At 39.5% G+C, this 21,637-nt stretch overlaps 1 protein-coding gene across 7 annotated transcripts in view; it reads left to right on the top strand.

Moving 5' to 3' along the window:
• Patj (PATJ crumbs cell polarity complex component) overlaps positions 1-21,637 on the top strand; it is a 317,812-nt gene that overhangs the window by 11,254 nt on the left and 284,921 nt on the right. For all 7 annotated transcript variants that reach the window (XM_085686293.2, XM_085686290.2, XM_085686292.2 and 4 more), the window contains exons 2-7: positions 2,077-2,132; positions 2,232-2,398; positions 5,561-5,755; positions 7,320-7,459; positions 9,306-9,501; positions 11,846-11,974. In XM_085686293.2, the coding sequence (XP_085542419.2) occupies positions 2,111-2,132; positions 2,232-2,398; positions 5,561-5,755; positions 7,320-7,459; positions 9,306-9,501; positions 11,846-11,974 (849 nt within the window). In that variant the 5' untranslated portion in view covers positions 2,077-2,110. The remainder of the gene's footprint in view (positions 1-2,076; positions 2,133-2,231; positions 2,399-5,560; positions 5,756-7,319; positions 7,460-9,305; positions 9,502-11,845; positions 11,975-21,637) is intronic.

Below are 21,637 nucleotides of genomic sequence, written 5' to 3'. Positions count from 1 at the left end.
TGCTCTGGTGGCAGGGAGGATTCGACTGGTGGTGATGCGTTGACCGAGATTTCTGTCCCACCCGGTCCTGCAGTTGTTCAGTCCCAAAGAAATCACACAGAGGTCTACATTAATCATAAACTAATTGGCCTATTAGCTCAAGCTTCTTATTAACTCTTATAACTTATATTAGCCCATAATTCTTGTTTGCTTTAGCCATGTGGCTTGGTACCTTTTTTGGCGAGGCAGTCACATCTTGCTTGCTCTGTGTCTGGATGACGACTGCAGACTGAAACTTCCCTCTTCCCATAATTCTCATTGCCATGCCTCTACTTTCTGCATGGTTGTCGTTTCCCTGCCTGTATTTCCTGCCTGGCTACTGGCCAATCAGCATTTTATTAAAAGTAATACAAGTGACAGGATAAAAGACCATTGTCTCACAGTAGTGATGATTGTGTCTGACCCAATCATTTCTTTGTGTTTATTTGTTTTCAATCCCTTGGAGACACTTCTTATTTTAAAGTGGTGTACTAAATCAAAAACAAAATCCATACACATACAAAAAAATTGGACCTGGAGAGATGTCTCACTGGTTAAGAGCACTTGGCTGTTCTTCTAGAAGACCTGAGTTCAATTCCCAGCACCTACATGACATTTCACAACTGTCTATAACTCCAGTTCTAGAGGATCTGACATCCTCATAGAGGCATATATGCAGACAAAACACCAACGCACATAAAAAGTGAAAATAAATCATTAAAAAGTCCAGAAAATTCTGAGAACTATACAGAAATACAGAGAGAGAGAGAGAGAGAGAGAGAGAGAGAGAGAGAGAGAGAGAGAGAGAGAGGAGAAAGACCGAGACCCAAATTGAAATCCTGGTAAAAGAGAATTAAATTAAATTTACACCTCTCCATTTGTAGGCACTAAATTGTCCTCCTAAAAGATTGTGCAGTCTGTCCTCCTGCCTGCTTTTCAGAGACGTCTGGGTGCAGACTCCTGCTGTTCTTTTAATGAACTAGTACTTGTCAGGTTGACATTCAACTATAACAATGGCATCTTATAGTTTTGAGCTTGCATTTTTTGCTTTATCAGTATTGATTGATTAATGGCCTTCAGACTGGTTTTGGACACTGTGCTCATATAAAAAGGACAGTGCCATCCTGGCTGTCCTCATAGCTACCTGTTCGATTGTTGTGAGGGTTGTGCAGTTGTGGTCCTAAGTACATGAGGAGTGTTTCTGAGATGCTCTGATCCCAGGTCTTTGGGGAATTTTTACACTGGGGAACATTTGCATAGACTGCCTAGACCCCTACCAATGCTGATGACAGCCTTATTGGTTTTGTTGTTGATCCATCATCTCTTGTAGCCCATTCCAGCCTTGAACTCCTGGTCCTCCTTCCAAGTGTTGGGATTACAGTTATGTGGTGCTGGGTATGGAACCTGGGGCTTTCTGAATACTAGTTAAGGACTCTACCACCTGTACCATATCCCTACTCCAACCGCCAGTACTCTACTTTTTGGATTCACCCTTATTGTATGTGTCAGAAACTTTTTTCCCTGAATATTATATTTATGTAACATGTATTTGTTTATCCACTAGTATGACTGGGCGTCTCAGTATTTCTAGTTGGGACCTTTTACAAATCATACTATGTATGAAACTATACTATGTGTGAAAGTATGTACTTTCACATACAGGTCATATTTTCATTTCTCTTGGGTAAATATGAGCAGAAGGGGTAGATTATATAATTAGTGCATTATAAATTTTGACTTTATAAGAAACTACTTATGATTTAAACAATAAAAAATTAATAAAAATAGAGTACCAAATAATTTCCCAAAGTGGTGTGTCATTTTATTTCCCTGCTAACAGTATGTGTTGTTGTAGCTGCTTTGCAGCCTTGCTAGCACTCACGCTGGTCTTTTTAGATTTTCCCCCTCTGAGCGGACATGCATTGATACTTTTATGTGGCCTTAATTTGAATTTCACTAAGAACAGTCTTGACAAAGAGCGTTCTTGAAGTTTGTTTTATTTTCCTCTGTAAGACTACAGACATACTTCTATAATTAAGGTTAATTTTTTTCCTTTAGGTTTTTTGAAAGCGATTGAAAGGGATAATCCAAAATGCCTGAAAATCCTGCAGCAGGTATAGAAGCTATAACTTTTTATTGTTCAATTACTTGATTTAGAAGTGGATGGTGAGATGGTGTCTAATGTGAGCTCTGATCGCCTTTCTCTAACAAAGAGAAAATGCAGGTGCTACAGGTCCTTGACCGCCTGAGACTAAGACTGCAGGAGAAGGGAGACACGACGCAGAACGAGAAGCTGTCTGTGTTCTACGAGACGCTGAAGAGCCCTCTCTTCAACCAGATCCTTACTCTCCAGCAGTCCATCAAGCAGCTGAAGGGACAAGTGAGTGATTCCTTGGTGGTTTCAGATCAGTGGAGGAGTATAGGAGGATTGTCACTCTTAGGTTAGCAACTGTGCATGGGGCCTGCAAGCTGTGGGCAGTCTCGGTGGATGGTGTAAGTGTGGATGAAGTTTATGTTGGGCTTTGGAGTGTGATAAATAAGTAATGATCAAGTGCTTTAGGATCTCAACATTTTCTTCAAAATTATAAAATAGCTTCTAATTTTATTTCTTTGTTATATGGTGTTGATATTGAGCCCAGGGCCTTGTGTGTGCTAGGAGCCTCCCACTGCACCCCATTCTCAGCTCTTGACATTTATTATCTATTTATTTACATTTTCATTACTTTGTGTGTGTGTGTGTGTGTGTGTGTGTATGTATGTATGTATGTATGTAGTATGTATATGGGCATGTGTGGTAGTCAGAGGAAAACTTGTGTAAGTTGATTCCCTCCTTATACAATGAGGGTCCCAGAGATCCAACTCTGGTCATCAGACATGGCAGCAAGTGCCTTTATCTTCTGAGCCCTCTTACCTACTCTCTCTGTCTTCTCTTTCTCTTTTTAATAAACAGGTATATTGATTGATTTTCATGTGCATGTTTGTGTGGAAGGTGCATGTGGAGGCCTGAGGACAATCTGAAGTATTGTGCATGGGTTTCAGGAATCTGAGCTCAGGACATCAGCATGGCATAGCAAACACATTTAGTCAGAGTCCTCTCCTGGCCCTGTTATTTATTTAATAATGGATTGTCTTTTATTACTTATTTGTCAATTTCATGCAAGTAAACAGTATATCTTGAACACATTTTTCCTAGCTTCTAACAAATTCTCTCCAGGTACCTTCATTATGTTCTTATGTCCTTATGTCCTTTTTCCTGCTTGCTTCATTCTTTTTTTTTTTTTTTTTTTTTAACTCACTGAGTTCTATTAATACTGCCTGTTGGGGTGCTTAGCTTGATCTTGTTTGTGTTTGATATCTATTCTTTTTGAAAACATTAATTCCATTATTGTTTATCTATTTGAGACAGGGTCTTACTGTATAGTCCTGGCTGTCCTGGAACTCACATAGACCCACTTGCCCATACTTGCAAAGTGGTGGGATTAAAAGGCTTGTGCCACCGTGCAAGGCCCCCATTTGTAACATTTTTACCTTATACTCTCACTCTTTCAGCCCCTCCCGTGTCCTCCTCCTACTCCACTTAACTTCGTTACCTCTTCTCCTTTAATTGTTCATATCCATACACATATGTATATATGAGTACAGTCCACTGCTTCCATTTAGTGTTGCTCATATATATATATGTTGGGGGATGGCAATTTGGGATTTTTAATCTATCAGGGTTCTGTCTCTGAAGAAGACTGGCTCTCTCTTTTACCTGCCACTCATCGAGGGTGGGACCTTCTAAGATTCTCCCTATCCATGTTGATCGTTATCATTATGTAGGTCTTGTTTAGGTGACCATATTCTAAGGATTCAACTTATGCAGCTCTTTGTCATACATATAAGATACTATTTTCACATTTATTATTATTTTTTAATGTCTATGGATGTTTTGCTTACATTTTATATTTGTATCACCTTGTGTGTGCCTGGTACTTGCAGAGGTTAGAATAGGGTGTTGGATTCCCTAGACTAGAGTTAGAGATCGTTGTGAGCCACCATGTGTGTGCTGGGAATTGAACCCAGATCTTTTGGAAGAGCAGTAAGTGCTCTTAACTACTGAGCCACCTCTCCATCCCTCTTTACCATTTGTTATTAACATCGTTTTTATTCTACTGTGTGGGCACTTGTATTAGCCAGTGTTTTACAAAAATTACTTCTTGTAATGCTAGGGTGCTCTTTTTTAGAATGTTTAAGCGGCCTTGTGATTTACTTGCCGTTAATATTATACAAGAATGCTGAGTGCCTCAATTTTCATATTCACCAAGTGGGGTAATGAATGACATCAGTTGGACTATTACAAAAGATTCAATGAGATACTATGATATCCATGTAGGAATCTTGTCTAGTGCCTGGCTCTTAGAAATAATGATTAAACACTGTTGCTTTGAGTATTATTGTTTGCCTGCTATGGTTTGTTTGTGGCTCCTCTGTGGAGATATATAGATAAATGCAAAAAGGCCCAGTATCTTACATAGGTGTGTCAAGAATAAATTTTAAAAATAAATATTTTTTGTAATATTAAAAAACTTTTGCCTTAAGAACATTCTGATTTGCTTATAGGTACTTTGTTTTCTTTAATTAGGAATTTATTTTGATGGGTGGTGGTGGTGCACACCTTTAATCTTAGCACATGGGAGGCAGAAGCAGATGGATCTCTTTGAGTTTAAAATAGCCTGGTCTACAGAACTAGTTCCAGGACAGATAGGGCTACACAAAGAAACCCTGTCTCAATAAAACAAAACAAAACAAAAAGACCCATTATTTTAGTTATGTGCATGTAAGTGTGTGGGGAGTAGCAGAGGTGTCAGATTCATTGGAGCTGGAGTTACAGCTGGTTGTGAACTGCTGATATGGGTGCTATTGTACTTGGAAGAGTAGTATAACTACTGAGCCATCTCTCTCAACACACACACACACACACACACACACACACACACACACACACACACGGTTGTGAGCCACCATGTGTGTGCTGGGAATTAAACCCAGATCTTTTGGAAGAGCAGCAAGTGCTCTTAACTACTGAGTCATCTCTCCATCCCCCTTGTTAATGTTGCTTCAGTCTACTGTTTTGGCACTTCTATCGGCCAGTGTTTCTCTCTCTCTCTCTCTCTCTCTCTCTCTCTCTCTCTCTCTCTCTCTCTCACACACACACACACACACACACACACACACACCCCTACAACCTACCTCTCACATTTTCTTTTCCCCCTCTCCCTGCCTGCCTGCTTGCCTCCCTCCCTTCCTTCCTTCCTTCCTTCCTAAGAAAGAGTTTCACTCTGTAGCTTTGGTTGGCTTGCTAAATATAGAGAGGAGGTTGACCTTTTACTCATAGAGGTCTTCCTGCCTCTGTGTCCGAATACTGGGCTTAAAGTCATGTGCCACCACGCTGGCCCTTTACTTCTTTAATATGTATATAAATTATACATATAATGCAATAGATAAGAGATTGTTTCTTTTCTATAGACTTCCATTGATTATTTTCTTATCTTTCCAACAGCTTAGCCATATTCCTTCGGATTGTTCAGCCAACTTTGAATTTTCTCGGAAGGGTTTGTTAGTGTTCACGGATGGTTCCATTACAAATGGGAATGCCCACAGACCTTGTAGTAATTTAACTGCATCTGGATTATTGCCTTGGAACCCAAAGTCAGGAAATGAAGACTTTAACTCAGTCATTCAGCAGATGGCTCAGGTAAGGTTGTGTCATGTCACTGAGTATTTAGCTTCATTAGTTTTTCTTCTGTTTCACTTTTTAAAGGAGAATTATTCTTTTTGTCTTAAAATTACTATGTATTTTTTTTGCTTATACTGGTAGGAGGAATTGTATCTATTCCTAAGCAGTGTGTTGGAACTTGTCATTAAATTACAGGAGAGTAGGATATGCTCGCAGCAGCCTGCAGCCCAGCAGCATTCTAATGACTGAGGCAGGGGACCTCCAATTTGAGGCCAGCTTGAGCTGCATAGACAGATGCCCTGTCTGAAATGAAAAGAAAAAGGAAACAAACAAGACAGAACATCATAAGAAAATTTCTGTTCTACTTTTATATCAAAACGGAATTGTGAATTACAATTAATATAATTTGGAATATCCAGGAAAATATTAGAATGGATAATTTAACTGTAGCCCCTAATACCTACCAAGAAGTAAATAATAGACAATTAAAATTTTTGACTTTTTAAAGAAAATTTAGAATTCTTGTTGAAGACTTGAGATTAGTTGCTGGCACTCACGTTGGGTGACTCACAAATGCCTATTATAACCCCAGCTCTAGGGATCCAGCCCTCTTCTGGCCTCACAGGCGGAGGCAGTTCATATGCACATACCTGTGCACAGATTTATACCCATACACATAATTCAAAATAAAGTCAATCTTAAAAATAAGAAGCTGGGTTTGGAGATACACACCCTTTAATTCTAGTACTCGGGAGGCAGAGGCAGGAGTATCTCAGTGAGTTTGAGACCAGCCTGGTCTACAGAGTGAGTTCAGAACCGCTGGGAGTGCACAAAGCACTCTGTATCAGAAAACCAAAAGAGGAAATAAGTCAGTAAGTAAGTTAGTAAGTAAATAAATAAATAAGTTTGGGTTTGGGAAGTAAAGGAAATTATTTCAAGTCATGGTAGTGGAAAAATATCCTAATTTTTTAATGACTTTAAACTCCATCTGTTCTGCGTGAGGCCCTTGTGATGTGATTGTTTTTATGAAGCCCTCACACTGTACATGTAGTTGTTAACAAAATGGTGAAATATTCTGCAGTCCTGGTACTGTGCAGCCTTTTGAAATGATCAAGTGAATGGATTCACTAATTCATTACTGTAGATTTAAAACAGAATGATATAAATGCAGCTGGTTCTGACTGAGCTGAACACAAACATACTTCTGGCATATCTAATTTACTTTCCTTTTTAAAAATGTGTTTTGCATCAAGGGGAATTTAAAGAAATTTATGCACAAAGTAATTGAGAATTTGCTATGGGAAAGAGTATTTGTTTTCAGTTTTTGTCCAGCGCAGAATCTATCTCATAATGTGGATGAATTGTAAAATGCTTCTCAGTGCTGTACTCTGTGCTGTGCTGAAAACAGTCAGGTTAAAAGGTTTCCAGAGCCAGCATATCACCAGAACGCTGAGCATGTTCAGACTGATAGCGACAACGTATGAGAAGTGGCTGTGTGCTGCGCCGTTTGGTTCTGTGGAAAGGTGAAGTCTGGATGCACTTCATGGTTCTTTTTTCTTTCTGACTTTCCCCCCTTCATTAGGGTCGGCATGTTGAATATATAGATATAGAACGCCCTTCAACCGGAGGCCTTGGATTCAGTGTGGTGGCCCTGAGAAGCCAAAGTTTGGGATTAATTGATATCTTTGTGAAGGAGGTTCATCCAGGGAGTGTAGCTGACAGGTGAGGAAGTTCATTTTGTACTTGGTCCATGTTTTCCTGACAGCTCTGAAAGTGTTACTGTAAAGAGAATAAGAAACTAGCAACAAGGGGCTGGAGAGATGTCTCAGTGGTTAAGAGCATTGCCTGCTCTTCCAAAGGTCCTGAGTTCAATTCCTGGCAACCACATGGTGGCTCACAACCATCTGTAATGAGGTCTGGTGCCCTCTTCTGGCCTGCAGACATACATGCAGACAGAATATTGTATACATAATGAATGAATAGATAGATAGATATCTAGATATCTAGATAGATAGATAGATAGATAGATAGATAGAAAAGAAACTGGCAACAAAAATAGTAGCAGTAGCACCCAGTGCTGGTTAGCTATCTCTGCATATACCTGCTATTATGTTTGAAGGGTTCCACACAAAGTTTTTGTGTCTTTGATTTCTAGTTTAGTTAACTATTCAGATAGCAGTAGTGGCAGAATATGATTACAAAATTCTGTCATTTTTTTTCACATTTATTCTGTCTGTTTATAGATGATTACTTCTAGTCTCTTTAACTCAATATTTAAAATAATAGATCCACTGGGTTATGATCCAAATAGTATAAATCTTCCATTTTGAAGGGATGTTTAGTACAGTCAGTGTGTTTCCGTCATTCCCATTATTCTAGATAATAGATCCATTGGATTATAATCCAAATAGTATAAATGTTAAACCATTTTGAAGGAATGTTTAATATATTCAGTGTGTTATTGTCGTATCCATTATTTTAGAAACAGTAAAAATTCTTGAAAATTCATCCACTAGAAAAAGAGCCCCTACCTGTTGTGTATGTTTACGGCCATTTCTAGCTTCTTCCTCCTTTCATCTTCTGGCAACAACTTGCTTTTTAAGAAGAGCATCTATCTATAAAGTTCTGGAACATCGTGGGAAGTGCTGGTATAATAATGGGTTATCCTTCCTGACTGTGAGCTGGATGTTCTGATACACGATGCTCTTATCTATGATGTGAGAGTCGGTCTTCCCTGCAGCCTGACCTGCTGCTGTGTAGTCAGTGAGCTTCTGGTAGTGTACACACGTCTCTAGCGTCAGCATTTACTTCTCAGTTCCTTTACAACTGATTGTGAGGCTCAGTCTTAGTCCATTTTCCTAAAACAGAATGCCCGAAGTTTTAAAACTTATAACGAACAGAAATTTATTGGCTTACAGCTCTGGAAGCTAAGAAGACCATGTCAAGGCATTTACAACTGACTTGGGCTTCTTGCTGTTTCATCACGTGGTAGAAGGCAAGATGAAGCAGGACAACAAGAAATTAAACTTGCCTTTTGTGAAGACACCAATCTTATCCATGAGTGGATAGTCCTTACAACCTCATCTTCCCTTCGAAATCCCATCTTGATACTTTACAATAGAAATTAAAATTTCCACAGGAGTTTAGAGTCATGGACGTTGAAACCATAGGAGAAACCTTTCTAAATACCCTGTTGACATCTTGTTACCCAAAATCTTTCCTTTATGTGAAACTGAAATTGAATACATGCAGTAAAAGTAATACCAGCACCTCTGAGACAGATTATCTGGGGGCAGAGTCTATTCTTACAGACTCATTAGTCAAAGGAGTCTTGTAGTTTGAGGCTGGATGTAGCTTTTTCTCTCTAACTGTGCAGTCTTGCTCAAGTGACTTAATTTTTTAAGTTTTAGAGTCTCGTGTGAAACGGCAGTGTTAACATGAGTTGGATGGTGTAAGAGAAGCATAAGTGCTGGTGGGTCCTCTGATTCACAGGATGCTAGAGCCAGCTCCATTTGCGTGTTCAGGCTGTCACAGTACTTAACGCATTCTTCTTTTCTTGTATGATTAGGGATCAAAGATTGAAGGAAAATGACCAGATTTTGGCCATTAATCACACCCCATTGGATCATAATATTTCCCATCAGCAGGCGATTGCATTACTACAACAAACCACTGGGTCTCTGCGTCTGGTTGTGGCCAGGGATGTGGGCCACACACAGGGCCGCACTTCCACCAGCTCAGCTGATACATCTCTGCCTGAAATGGTGGGTCATAAGCTTGGGAACATATTCATTCTAAATTATGTTATTCACTATAATAATAGTTGGTAGTCATTGAAAGTCCTTTCCATTATTCTAGGTCCAGAAAGGTGATCATATATTTAAATGACTACATTACAAAATGTTTATTGGAGAAAATTTGTTTTGTTTTTGTCTTTTTAATGTCTGGGTTTTGTTTGTTTGTTTGTTTGTTTAATGGTTAGTTTCCTTACTGGAGATTATTATATAGATGCCAAATCAAATATTATTTTTAACTTATTTGGTGGTAAGATGTCTTGTGTTCTTTGATGTTATAGTAAGTTAATGTGTGTGTAGGAGGAGGGGGAAACATGCTATGTAGCCCAGGCTGGCTTTGAACTCACAATTCCCTTGGTTCAGCCTCCTGAGTGCTAGGATTATGGGTGTTCCAGGACAGCCAGGGCTACACAGGAAAACAAAACAGAAAAAAAAAAAAAAACAAAAAAAAACAAGGAAAAAATTCTCGTTTTGTCTTGTGTGTGTGAGCAGGGACAAGCATGTCACAGTGTGCTTATTAAGGAGAGAGAGCAACTGAGTTGGTTCTTTTCTTCTATCATGTGGGTCTGGGAAGTTGAACTCAGGGTGTCAGGCTGGTAAGCAGGCACCTTTATCTGTGGAGCCCCATCTTTCTGTCCTTAGTTGTTTCTTGACTTGAAAAAAATCAATACTTCTTTTATCTTTTAAGCTTGTTACATTTTGTAAATTCTAAAAGCACAAAAATTGGCTGGGCAGTGGTGGCTCTTGACTTTAATTCCAGCACTCCGGAGGCAGAGGCATGTGGATCTCCATGAGTTCGTGGCCAGCCTGGTCTACAGAGTGAGTTTCAGTACAGCCAGGGCTACCAAGAGAAACCCTGTCTCGAAAAACCAAACCAAAACAAAAAAACAAGAATGACTTGATAATGTAGAATATAAAAATTAAGTAATGAAATGACTGCACCATCTTAAGGGATATTTTGTTCCGTAGTTGAAATTTATGAAAGTATGTGCGTTTGTCATGGGAGTCTGATCAAGGAAAATTGCTCTGCCTTTTTGCATGATTATGTTGCTAGTATTTTGAGTTTGGAGAAACTCTGTCTTCTTTCATGAGTGTTCTAAATTAGTTTGTTTGCCACATGGGTTTGGGAACCCTGCCTAGAGGCAGTGAGGAAATGCGGAAAGGACTGACTCATAGACACATGTACACGAACAGCTGGGATTGGGTGGACTGGACTCTCTGATGGAGAAGCTGCAGCACCCTGGAAGCTCAACATGGTTCTTTTATACAGTTGAACAGGGAGGTGGGGCTATTGCATGCAGCTGAACAGGAGAAAGGCTTAGCTAGTCTGTGGAGGAGCTTCGGGGAAAGCGACGATGCACATGTTCTGCCCACTTCATCAACCATCTGCATGTAGACCAGAGGAAGACTTCGCTATTTCTCTGAGCCTGGTGAGGGCTTTGCCACTCCCGTGAGCCTGAGACATGGGTCCTTGATATGGCCATGTCCACTCAGAATATTACTCTCTCCCTACACTTTTTAGTCATATTAAACTTTGGTTCTTCACAATGTTGACAGATTAATTTTCCTAAGTCATTGCTTCATTAGTCTTGTTATTCTTTCCAATCTTTGCCTCATTCTGTTGCCTAACTCGGCTTTGCTCTTGTATTTCCCTCTTATTGAATGCTTGCTTTCTTTGTATTACATTTTTATGAGCTTGGTCTTGTGTAGTTTAGGTTTTCCTTGAACTCATTATGTAACAGAGGCTGGCTGTGAATTCCTGATCTTCCTGCATCTACCTCCTGATTACGGGGATTATAGGTGTGTGCCTCTAGTACTTGTAGTAAAATTTAAATTTCTGCTGTCATTAAACTTTTCATGATTCTTCATGCATATTTCCTTTTATGAACCTTCCTTTCCCCCTGCTCCCTGAAATCTTTGTAACATTGTGCCTATCTTTCAGCAAATACATATTCATTGGTTCCCTAATGTACCCTGGGCACAGATTAAGAAATGTTTCTTGTCCTTTTTGAGTTGTAGTGTTGTATGATCTGTATTTCAATTATTTATGCCTATTTTCTCAATTGAATTATAATATCCTATGGGTGAGACTCTCTACCTTGCTCTAATAATAGTATACCCTCTATCATCTATCCTCTATCAATTGATAGATACCTCTACCAATATATGGATATCTTTGTCTATATAGGTAGTTGTCTCCATTAATTGTATGAATTTTCAGTTTCTTGCAAATCTGTTATATATTATCGTACAGGAAACCTAAGAATCTGTGGCAAACCAACACTGACTCTCCTAACTTTCCATTCATGTGTAGGTGTGTTGGGGCCACACTGAAGAAGTTGAGCTCATTAATGATGGCTCTGGATTAGGTTTTGGGATAGTTGGAGGAAAGTCAAGTGGCGTGGTTGTGAGGACTATTGTTCCTGGAGGATTGGCAGATCGAGTAAGTTGACTTTGTTTTATCATTTTGCTTTTATAAAATTTGACTTGTTATGATTTGAAATCAATTTTATAGCATGAGTTGGTAGGATACATGACTCAATAATTTGAGTTTAAGTATAACTTACAACACTTTATAGCATAAATTTGCTTTATATAAACAATTTCTAACTCAATTTTTTTGGCCTCTAATTAACAGGGTTTTGGTTATATAAGAAGAAAGTATTTTTATTATAAGGAATTGTTAATGAATATTTACATTTTAAACGTGTGTTATTCTTCATCATGTCTTTTAATGGCTCAATGATAGAATCAATTCAGTGAACATATGCATTTGTTCTGGGGTAGGCGACATGGCTCAGCAGCTAAGGATGCTGTGAAGCCTGGCAGCCTGAGCTTGATTCTGGAACTGATGTACTGATAGAAGGAGAGAACTAACTCCACAGCTTTGTCTTCTGACTTCCACATGTGCACTGTGACACACACGCCCCCATTAATTATAACTTAAACAAAATCTATTTGTCCAACATTGCACATGTAAGATTTCACTTGTTTATTTTCTGGTATTATATGTCAAGTGTGTACCTTTGTTGTTTAGCAGTGTTTCAACAAATAGGCCATGTAAGAACTTGACAACTTTCTTTTCCACTTAACTTTACATGGAAGAAAATGTTAAATACTATATTTGTTTTATTTATTTATTTGTTTGTTTGTTTGTTTATACAAATTTCCACTTCCTCCCCTCCTCCCCATACCCTCCCATTCCCCCACTCCCTCTCCTCCTCCCTCTCCAGTCCTTAGAGCAGTCAGGGTTTCCTGCCCTGTGGGAAGTTCAAGTTCCTCCCCCCTCCCTCCAGGCCTAGGAAGGTGAGCATCCAAACAGACTAGGATCCCAAACAGCCAGTACATGCAGACGAAACAAGACCCAGTGCCATTGTCAATGGCTTCTCAGTCAGCCCCCGTGTCAGCCACATTCAGAGAACCCGGTTTGATCACATGCTCGTTCAGTCCCAGTCCAGCTGGCCTTGGTGAGCTCTCATTCGATCAGTCCCCTTGTATCAGTGGGTGAACGCACCCCTCGCGGTCCTGATTTCCTTTTTCATGTTCTTCCTCCTTCTGCTCCTCATTTGGACCTTGGGGTGCTCAATCCGGTGCTCCAATGTGGGTCTTCGTCTGTATCGCCATCCATCGTCGGATGAAGTTTCCCTCTGGTCCTGCCTATCTTGCTCACGTTTTCCCTCCTTCTGCTTCTCATTTGGATCTAGGGAGTTAAGTCCAGTGTTCCAATATGTGTCTCTGTCTCTGTCTCCATCCATTGCCAGGTGAAGGTTCTATGGTGATATGCAAAATATTCATCGGTATGGTTATGGGCCAAGGTCAGTTCAGGCACCCTCTCCCCTGCTGCCCAGGGAAGAATCTGGGGACCTCTCCTTGGGCCTGAGAACCCCTCCAGAAACAAGTCTCTTTCCAACCCTAAAATGGCTCCCTTAGTTGAGATATGGAAACAGTTCAAGATTTGAAAACTGAAATGGAGGCAATGAAGAAATCACAAACCGAGGGCCTATTTGTTTTTATTTGTTTACTTATTTATTAGTATATATGTGTCTTTGTTTGTGTATGTCACAAGTGTGTGGGTACCCATGAAAGCCAGAAGAGAGTGTGTGGTATTCCATAGGAGTTAGAAACACTTGTGAGCCTTCTGTATAGGTGCTGGGAACCAAACTGTGTCCTCTGGAAGAGTTGTGAGTGTAAGAGCTAGTCATCTCTCCAGCCTCCCATGACTAGATTTTTAGAAATTGCTGTAGAAGTTTGAGTTTGAGCTCATGCTGTTTAAAATGCTCATGGTAATCCAGAAGTAACTTTACTTCTGTAATCAGAAAACACATCAATTTTCACTGACTATTATCTGTCTCCTTATAAACATACCCATCCTAATAAATGGTTAAGTGGACGTGATGAATTTATTGAACAGATTCAGCTTTGAGACAGGTAGGTTCCTCAGCTCCTTAGTTCTCACAGGTGGGCTCCAACTCGGAATTCTCTAACCCCACCCTGTCCTTTCTGCATCCAAGTATATTTATTTGTAGAAGTTCTTAATGTTTGGTCTATGGTTACCTTGGGGGGTCTCATGACTTTCATGTGTCTTTGAGATCAAATCAATTCGTGTAGTAGTAATAATAATAATTACTGTTATTATTTCTTTTCACTTTTGTTTGTACCTACAGAACAAAAGAAGAGGGAAACTAGAACTAATGGGAAATTAATGCAGAATAAGACAGGGGCCCCAGACTCATTACAGCTGTCAAATTCATTATATGGTGCAGTAAAAATGATTGTCAGTAAACTTTGACCTCTCAGTGTATGTGTGAGGAGTCCTGTTTGATTGTTTTAAAGCATTTGAGTGAATTAGCCACTTAATTAAAAAAAATATATGGGGGTAAGGGCGGGAGAAATGGCTTAGTAGTTAAGACCTACTTGTTGTAGAGATCCTGAGTTGAACTCTCAGCATTCACATGGTGGTTCATAACCATCTATAACTTAAGTTCCAGGGAATTCAACACCCTCTTCTGACTCCACAAGCACATGTATTGCACATACATACATGCAGGCAAAACACTCATACACTTAAAGTAAAATAAATCTAAAAAACTTATTTAAAATATACATTGTTCAAAAATTTGAAACAACCAACATAAAGACAGTGATTATTTTCCTCATCTTAAACTTTTTGTACCTTTTCCCTGTCTTTAAAATTTCTTTGAATATAAATGTGCTTTGAGGACTAGTGAGGTGGCCTAGTAGGTAAGAATGCTTGCTCTGCAAACAAGAGGACCTGAGTTCAAATCCCCAGAACCCATGTAAAAATCCAGGTAGGTGTGGCTTTCTTTGCCTGACACTGTGCTATGGGGAAGGAGGTGAGAGGCTGCTGGTCTTGCTGCCTGCCAGGCTACCTCCACGTTCAGTGAGGGATTGTGTCTCAGGGTAAGAAAGTAAAGAGTGATAGAGCAGGATACCCAGTGAGCTCTTCTGCTCTCCACACACATGCAAAGATGTATGCACCTGAGTATACATATACATACCATACACACAACACACGTGTGTGACTAGAATGAGAATAAACATTGTGTGTGTGTTTTTAAACCATACCTATAGTGGATGGTGGAAAAATGGCTCCGTTTTTAAGAGTGCTGGGGATCCAACACCCTCTTCTGACATCTAGGGACACCAGGCATGCATACATGTAGGCAAAACACTCTTACACATAAAACAGAAAATATTAAATAAATACTTTGTGTGTGTGTGTGTGTGTGTGTGTGTGTGTGTGTGTGTGTGTATAGCACACTGTATCTTAGAGTCTGAGCATGGAAGACAGAAGAGGGTGTGGGGTCCCAGAAGTTTGGGTAACAGGCATTGGAAAGATAGTGGGCTACTGCATGGGTGCTGAGGTTTGAACTCCAGTCCTCAGGAAATTGCAACAAGCATTCTCAACTGTTGAGCCATTTTCCATTCTGTGAAATAAAATAAATCTTAAAATTGTTTATTTTTTGTAACCTAAAAGGAATAAGACATTATAGAAGATTCTTAAGTTCTCTCTCCCCGTCCCCTTCACCCTAGAAATTTTGATAAGCTTTGCTAGATGGAATGACATTGCAAAGTGCAAAGTGCAGCAGTTATTTTGAAAAACAAAGAACCAAATAAATTTAAATGAAATCAAATAAGTTCCTTTACTGTAAGAATTTTCTGATCTTTTTAATATACTAATGTATGTTATGAGTTTTCACAAGGACACCGTGATGTGCAGAGTTTCCCAGCTTAATCCCATTGAGGCACTGTTGGGAAAAGCCCAAGTCTGATTCTCACCCTTTCCTGGAAGGGATCGTCACTATTTCAGATCATCTAGGAGGGGCTAGGGGGCCTGTCCATCACAGATTTGTAATGGAGAAGCAGGAACTTGTGCCAAATATTGTCATCTGCCTAATATACATCATTTTAATGTAATCCTCAAAACAGTCTTAAGTTTTATTTCCAAATCATAGGTATGGAAACTTAAGAAATTGTCCAAGGTTGTACAGTTAGAGAGTGACAGAGCTATTTTTATTTCTGCTAATGACAGATAAAATCTTTCAGTTCCTCTTGCTGTAACCATTCTGTAGCACCCTAGTACCCAGTCTTACTATGTTCTCTTGAATATGTTTTTTCAGCACGCCTACATCCTAAGCTAGTGCAGTAGCTACTTTTCTCATTGTTACCACCAAATACCATCATGATGGAAGAAGGCAAGGCAGAGTTCATGGCGGTGTGAACATCCAGCTAGGACTCCTTCTATCTGGATAGACTAGAAAGCAAAGAGCAGGGAACGCTGGTGCTCAGCTGACTTTCTCCAGGTTATTCAGTGCAGGACCCTAGCTATGGGATAGTGCCTTTTACGTCCAGCCAGTCTTCCTTATATCTCTCTGGAAACACCCTCACAGACATTCCCAGAAATATGTCTCCTAGGTAATTCCAAATTAAGTCAAATTGGCAAGGAAGATGAGCCATCCCAGAGATCCTCTCTGAAAGGGAAAAGAGTAGCAAGGTAACTCAAAAACTGGGTAGAACTATACTGGAGAGATGGCATAGCCCTTACTGCTCAATCATGAGGACCAAACTTCAGATTCCAGCACCCACATTGGACAGCTTACAGATGCCTGTAACTACAGCTCCAAGGGATTAGGTAACCCCTTCTAGCCTCCTTGGACACCCACACACATGTCTATTTGCATTCTCTCTCTCTCTCTCTCTCTCTCTTTCTCTCTTTCATATATATATACACACACAAGAGAGAGAGAGAGAGAGAGAGAGAGAGAGAGAGAGAGAGAGAGAGAGAATATCAGACAAATAAAACCTTGAATCACAGATCTGCTATTATTCTGGTCAAACTGATTCTGGTAGATCTGAGACTACCTTGAGGACAACACGTTTACAATGTGTATCCTGTGGGAGCTGATAGCATCTCAGAGCTCAGACAGAATGCTGGTCACTTAGGCACACTGTTGAGGTTGTGTCAATCTGTTTGCTCAGGGAAGTGTCATCCAAAGAGACCAACCGTATTGTTTATAAGGAGACTGTAGGCACAGTGCACGATTCCTGCCAGGAAGCCTTGTACATATGATACTAAATTTAATGCTCAGACTTCCACAAGAGAGAAATTTAGTTTTGCTTTTGCATAAGAGGGAGCTAAGATTTAGGTATGATGAACATCTGACCAACTTGGGTTTATTTGACTTTAAAGCTCTCTCTTGTCCAGCTGCTGTGTATTATATAAAGTAAGTAAAATAGAAAATTTAAAGATTTATTTTTATTTTGCGTGTTTTGGTGCTATGTGTGTGTGCACCTTATACATGTAGTACCCAACAGAGGGCAAAAGAAGGTATCTGATCCTCTGGAACTGGAGTTCCTGAATGCTGTGAGCCACCATGTGGGCATGAGTCATCTTTTCGGTCCATATATGTTGTTTTTCAAAGTTTGATTAAAAAGTAATTTATCTTTTAACTTACTTAATTTTTCTTGTAAAGACAGGATGTCACTTTGTAGCCGAGGCTGGCCATGAAACGTACTTTATAGGCCAGGGTAAAGTTTTTGTCTCAGCATTCGAGTGTGGGTATTACAGATGTAAGTCACAATGTCTGGTTTACATGTCAGTTAATATAGTCAGGGGTAATTCTATGGAAAATACATAAATTCAGGTTGAGAGAGAGAAAAGGTCTGTCAGTAATTCTCAGATATTCTCCAGTATTCACAGCATCTAGCATACCTTTAAAGGGCTTCTTTTGTTTGCTTTTTTGATTTTGTTTTTTTTTTCGAGACTCTGTAACCCTGGCCATCCTGAAACTCATTCTCTAGAGCAGGCTGGCTTCAGAGATTTGCCTGCCTCTGCCTCCTGAATGCTGGGATTAAAGGTGTTGTGCCGCCACTGCCCTGTTGAAGCCTGTTCCAACAAAATCAGCTGAGGGTATCTGGGCAGGGGCATGAGGATTAAGGAAATGTCAGACTGAAAGAGATGGAGACAGAAAACACAGGATAGATTCAGGGGACTCCCAGCTTACATTGCTCAGCCCCGAGTTTATTTCAGAGCCTGCTTATATACAAAAGCAGTACAAAGCACAGCACAGACAGTATCTAACCTCAGACCATTCCTGTCCTTGAGTAAGCAGACTCCTGTCTGTCATACGCCTGCTGCTTGCAAGCAGTTTTAACTTTCTATCTCGATGTTCCTAAAGTTTGGCGTCAGCAGTATTCTTTCTGCTAGATAGTATGTTCTTTTTTCATGGGCAAACTGCTTTTTTCCATGGACTTAATCAGAACTTTCTCACAGCCCTCAAGGATACTGGAGCAAGAAGAGCAGACAAGCTTGAGCTCAAATGACTTTTTAAGTCAGAATTGACTCCAGATGGAAACTGAGGCACACATGGGCTACCACAGTGCCCCAGCCATTTGTTTTGTTTGGTTTTTTTGGGGGGGGGTTTACTCTATTTATTTATTCATTCATTCATTCATTCATTTATTTATTTTGAGACAGGGTTTCTCTGATTAGTCCTGACTGTCCTGGAATTCACTCTGTAGACTAGGGTGGTCTCAAACTCTACCATGCCATCCTTCTTTAGATCATTTTACTTTTGCAAAGGCATTGAAGTGTTTTCTAAAGTTAATTGTTTTGTTTTTGTTCTTGAGGTACAACTACTAAGTGGCTGAGGCAGAAGGACCACAACATCAAGGCCTTGCTGGCTACAACACAGCATATTGTGTGCTCAGGGTGTTGTACAACTCTTGATCAACTTTCATTGATTTGTGACTTAAAGAACAAGATAATCCATAGATATTTTATGGAAAGAGAATGGTGAGACTATCAGTGAAATACAGGTTTGGGGCTGCTGGATAAGATAAGGCAGCTGCCATTTCGGTATCTTTCAAATCAATCTGATGGTTATTTTTGCACTTACTAATTCCTTAGAACACCTGCTTTTCTGTAAGAAGAAAATGTTTGACTCTCAGTGACAGATGCAAATTATCTACATGATTTTAAATTAAAAGTTGAAGTAAAATAGGGAAAAAAATAGTTTCTGGGAAGTGACTAAATATATACTCGATGGTGATGTGTTGTTTGTTTTCTGCGCTAACATTCTTTATTTGCCCAGTCCCCAGTTCTGTTCCTGATGGTCCAACTCCCAGGCAGCTTTGCCCATTTTCATCAGAGCCCCTGAAGCTCTCATTATTTTAAAATTTTTATTTGTTACTTTGAAATTTTTGTTTGTTTCTTTGTTTTTTTTCGAGACAGGGTTTCTCTGTGAAACAATCCTGACTGTCCTAGAACTCACTCTAGACCAGGCTGGCTTCAAACTGAGATCTGCCTGCCTCTGCCTTCCAAGTGCTGGGATTAAAGGTGTGTGCCACCATTGCCCAGCAACTTTGAAAACTTTTAGTGTGTATGTCTGTGTGTGTGTGTGTGTGTGTGTGTGAGAGAGAGAGAGAGAGAGAGAGAGAGAGAGACAGAGACAGAGACAGAGACAGAGACAGACAGAGAGAAAGAGAGAGACTGAGCTTTCACTGTAGGGAGTGCTGGAATTATGAGTATATACCCCCATATCCAGCTTACTATGTGGGTCCCAGGTATCAAACTCAGATTGCCAAGGCTTATACAGCATCTCCCAGGCCCCAGAATATCTCTTAAGTAGGTGTTTATTTTAGCTGGGTATTTTGTGGGTAGAAACTGAATGTCATCATTATTAAAGTAGAAAGGCAGCTAATCTTTATTCCTGTCCTCTGCAGGTAGAGATTGCTTATTCATTTCCTGGCTGCCCAGTCCCGAATAGTAACATAGAAACTATATTAATTACAATACTCTTTGGCCAATAGCTTAGACATATTTCTAGCTAACTCTTACATCTTAAATTAACCCATTTCTATTATTTTGTGTATCACCATGAGGCTGTGGCCTACCAGTTTCAGACTGGTGGCTGGTGTCTTTCTCCTTCAGCAGCTGCATGGTATCTCCCTAACTCTGCCTACTTTCTATATCTCTGTTCAAATTTCCCACCTGGTTTTACTCTACTAAGCCACTGGCAGAAACAGCTTCTTTAATAACCAATGGTAATAAAGCATATTCATAGCATACAGAGGAGATCCCACATCATCTCCCCTTTTCTGTCTAAATAAAAAGGAAGGTTTTAACTTTAACATAGTAAAATTACATATAACAAAACAGGTATCAGGCAAAAATTACAGTTACAATATTTATGTCTACTTTTTTTTTATCATAACTAAGGAAAATTTTAGTTACAACTATCTATTCTTCAACTCCATCAAAGACCCCAGAAGGATATAATGTTACCTAAGTTAAGAGGAAGTGCATTGTAAGCAACTCCCAAAACATTAGAATTGACAGAGACATCTTGCTGCCTGGACAGTTACCCAAAGTTCTTCTGTAATGTTGGGGTATCATCTTCAGCTGACAGGCTCGTAGTATCCAGCAGACTTTTCCATGAAGCAGGAAATTTGAAAGAAATTTCACCTCTATTGGCAGTTTGTCAGTCACTTTCTTCTGTATCCTGCAGAATGTCTGACAGACTCTTTCATGAAGCAGGAACCTTGAAGGACTGTTTCACCTTTAGACAAGTTTATGATTCATTTTTCTGTGGGTCCTGCATGTCCAGTTCATACAGCAATACCAGCAAGCAGTCCAGGCAAGAGCAGTGTCTTGCCCAAATAGCTAGCAAACTCTTTAAGGAGCCTTTTTTATTTCTGACATCCTCTTGAAGTAGATTGGTGCTGCCAGGAGCAGATATGTCTCATTATCATGAAAAGTCCTAAGTAATTCAAACATTAAATGTCATATTCTGTTAGTCTTGGAAAGGTTTGAAGAATACTTATCCATTTGAAATATATCTCTGTACATCTAGAAAACCTAACTAACATGTCTGCAAGCTTAACTATTATAGATGACTGTCTATTTACCTATATTTTTAAAATATACATTAGATTTTTAAATGAGTTCCACAAATATAATACCTTAATCAAGAGCAGAAATATACATATAACAAAATTGACCTTAAATTTGTATCAATGAACCAAGATCCATACCATTGCAAAATATTCATCATATAGCATGTGCCCTTTTAAATGAAAACAAACATTTATAAACAATCATTTAGGGAATTTGCGCATTGTTCTCTAGACTACTTCCTGCTGATTGGGGGTGCTGTTAATCAGGTCTTTCATGGGATATCCTAGGTCCATGTTGGCCAGGAGTCCTGAAGCTGTCATGGATATTGGACCATCTGGGTCTTGTTTAATCAAATCATGTTAGCCAGTAAGGAATCCACAGCTTTTTATCCTCTCTGGAAGCAAAAGCAGAACCTCTTTTCCAAAGCAACATAGTCTTAGACCCAAATTTTGAAGTTAAGATACCTTTAAAATATATATTTTGGTTTAGTTTAGCAGCCCATACAATGAAATGTCTCTCTGTACTTAGCTCATTCACAGTCAAAAAATTTAAAGAAAACACAATAATACATATAATCCAGACTCTCTATGTATATTCCACCTTACACAACTTAATTTTTTTACTCCTTTAATCTATGACTGTCTATACTCTTTGATGTTACTTTTATTGTCTCTTTAAAGACTGTTG

This window comes from Myodes glareolus, chromosome 3 (genome assembly GCF_982192425.1).
Source record: "Myodes glareolus chromosome 3, mMyoGla1.1, whole genome shotgun sequence".
In the NCBI taxonomy this organism is placed as follows: Eukaryota; Metazoa; Chordata; class Mammalia; order Rodentia; family Cricetidae; genus Myodes; species Myodes glareolus.
Note: the sequence above shows the minus strand (reverse complement) of the source record. Positions and strands in the feature narration are given on the sequence as shown.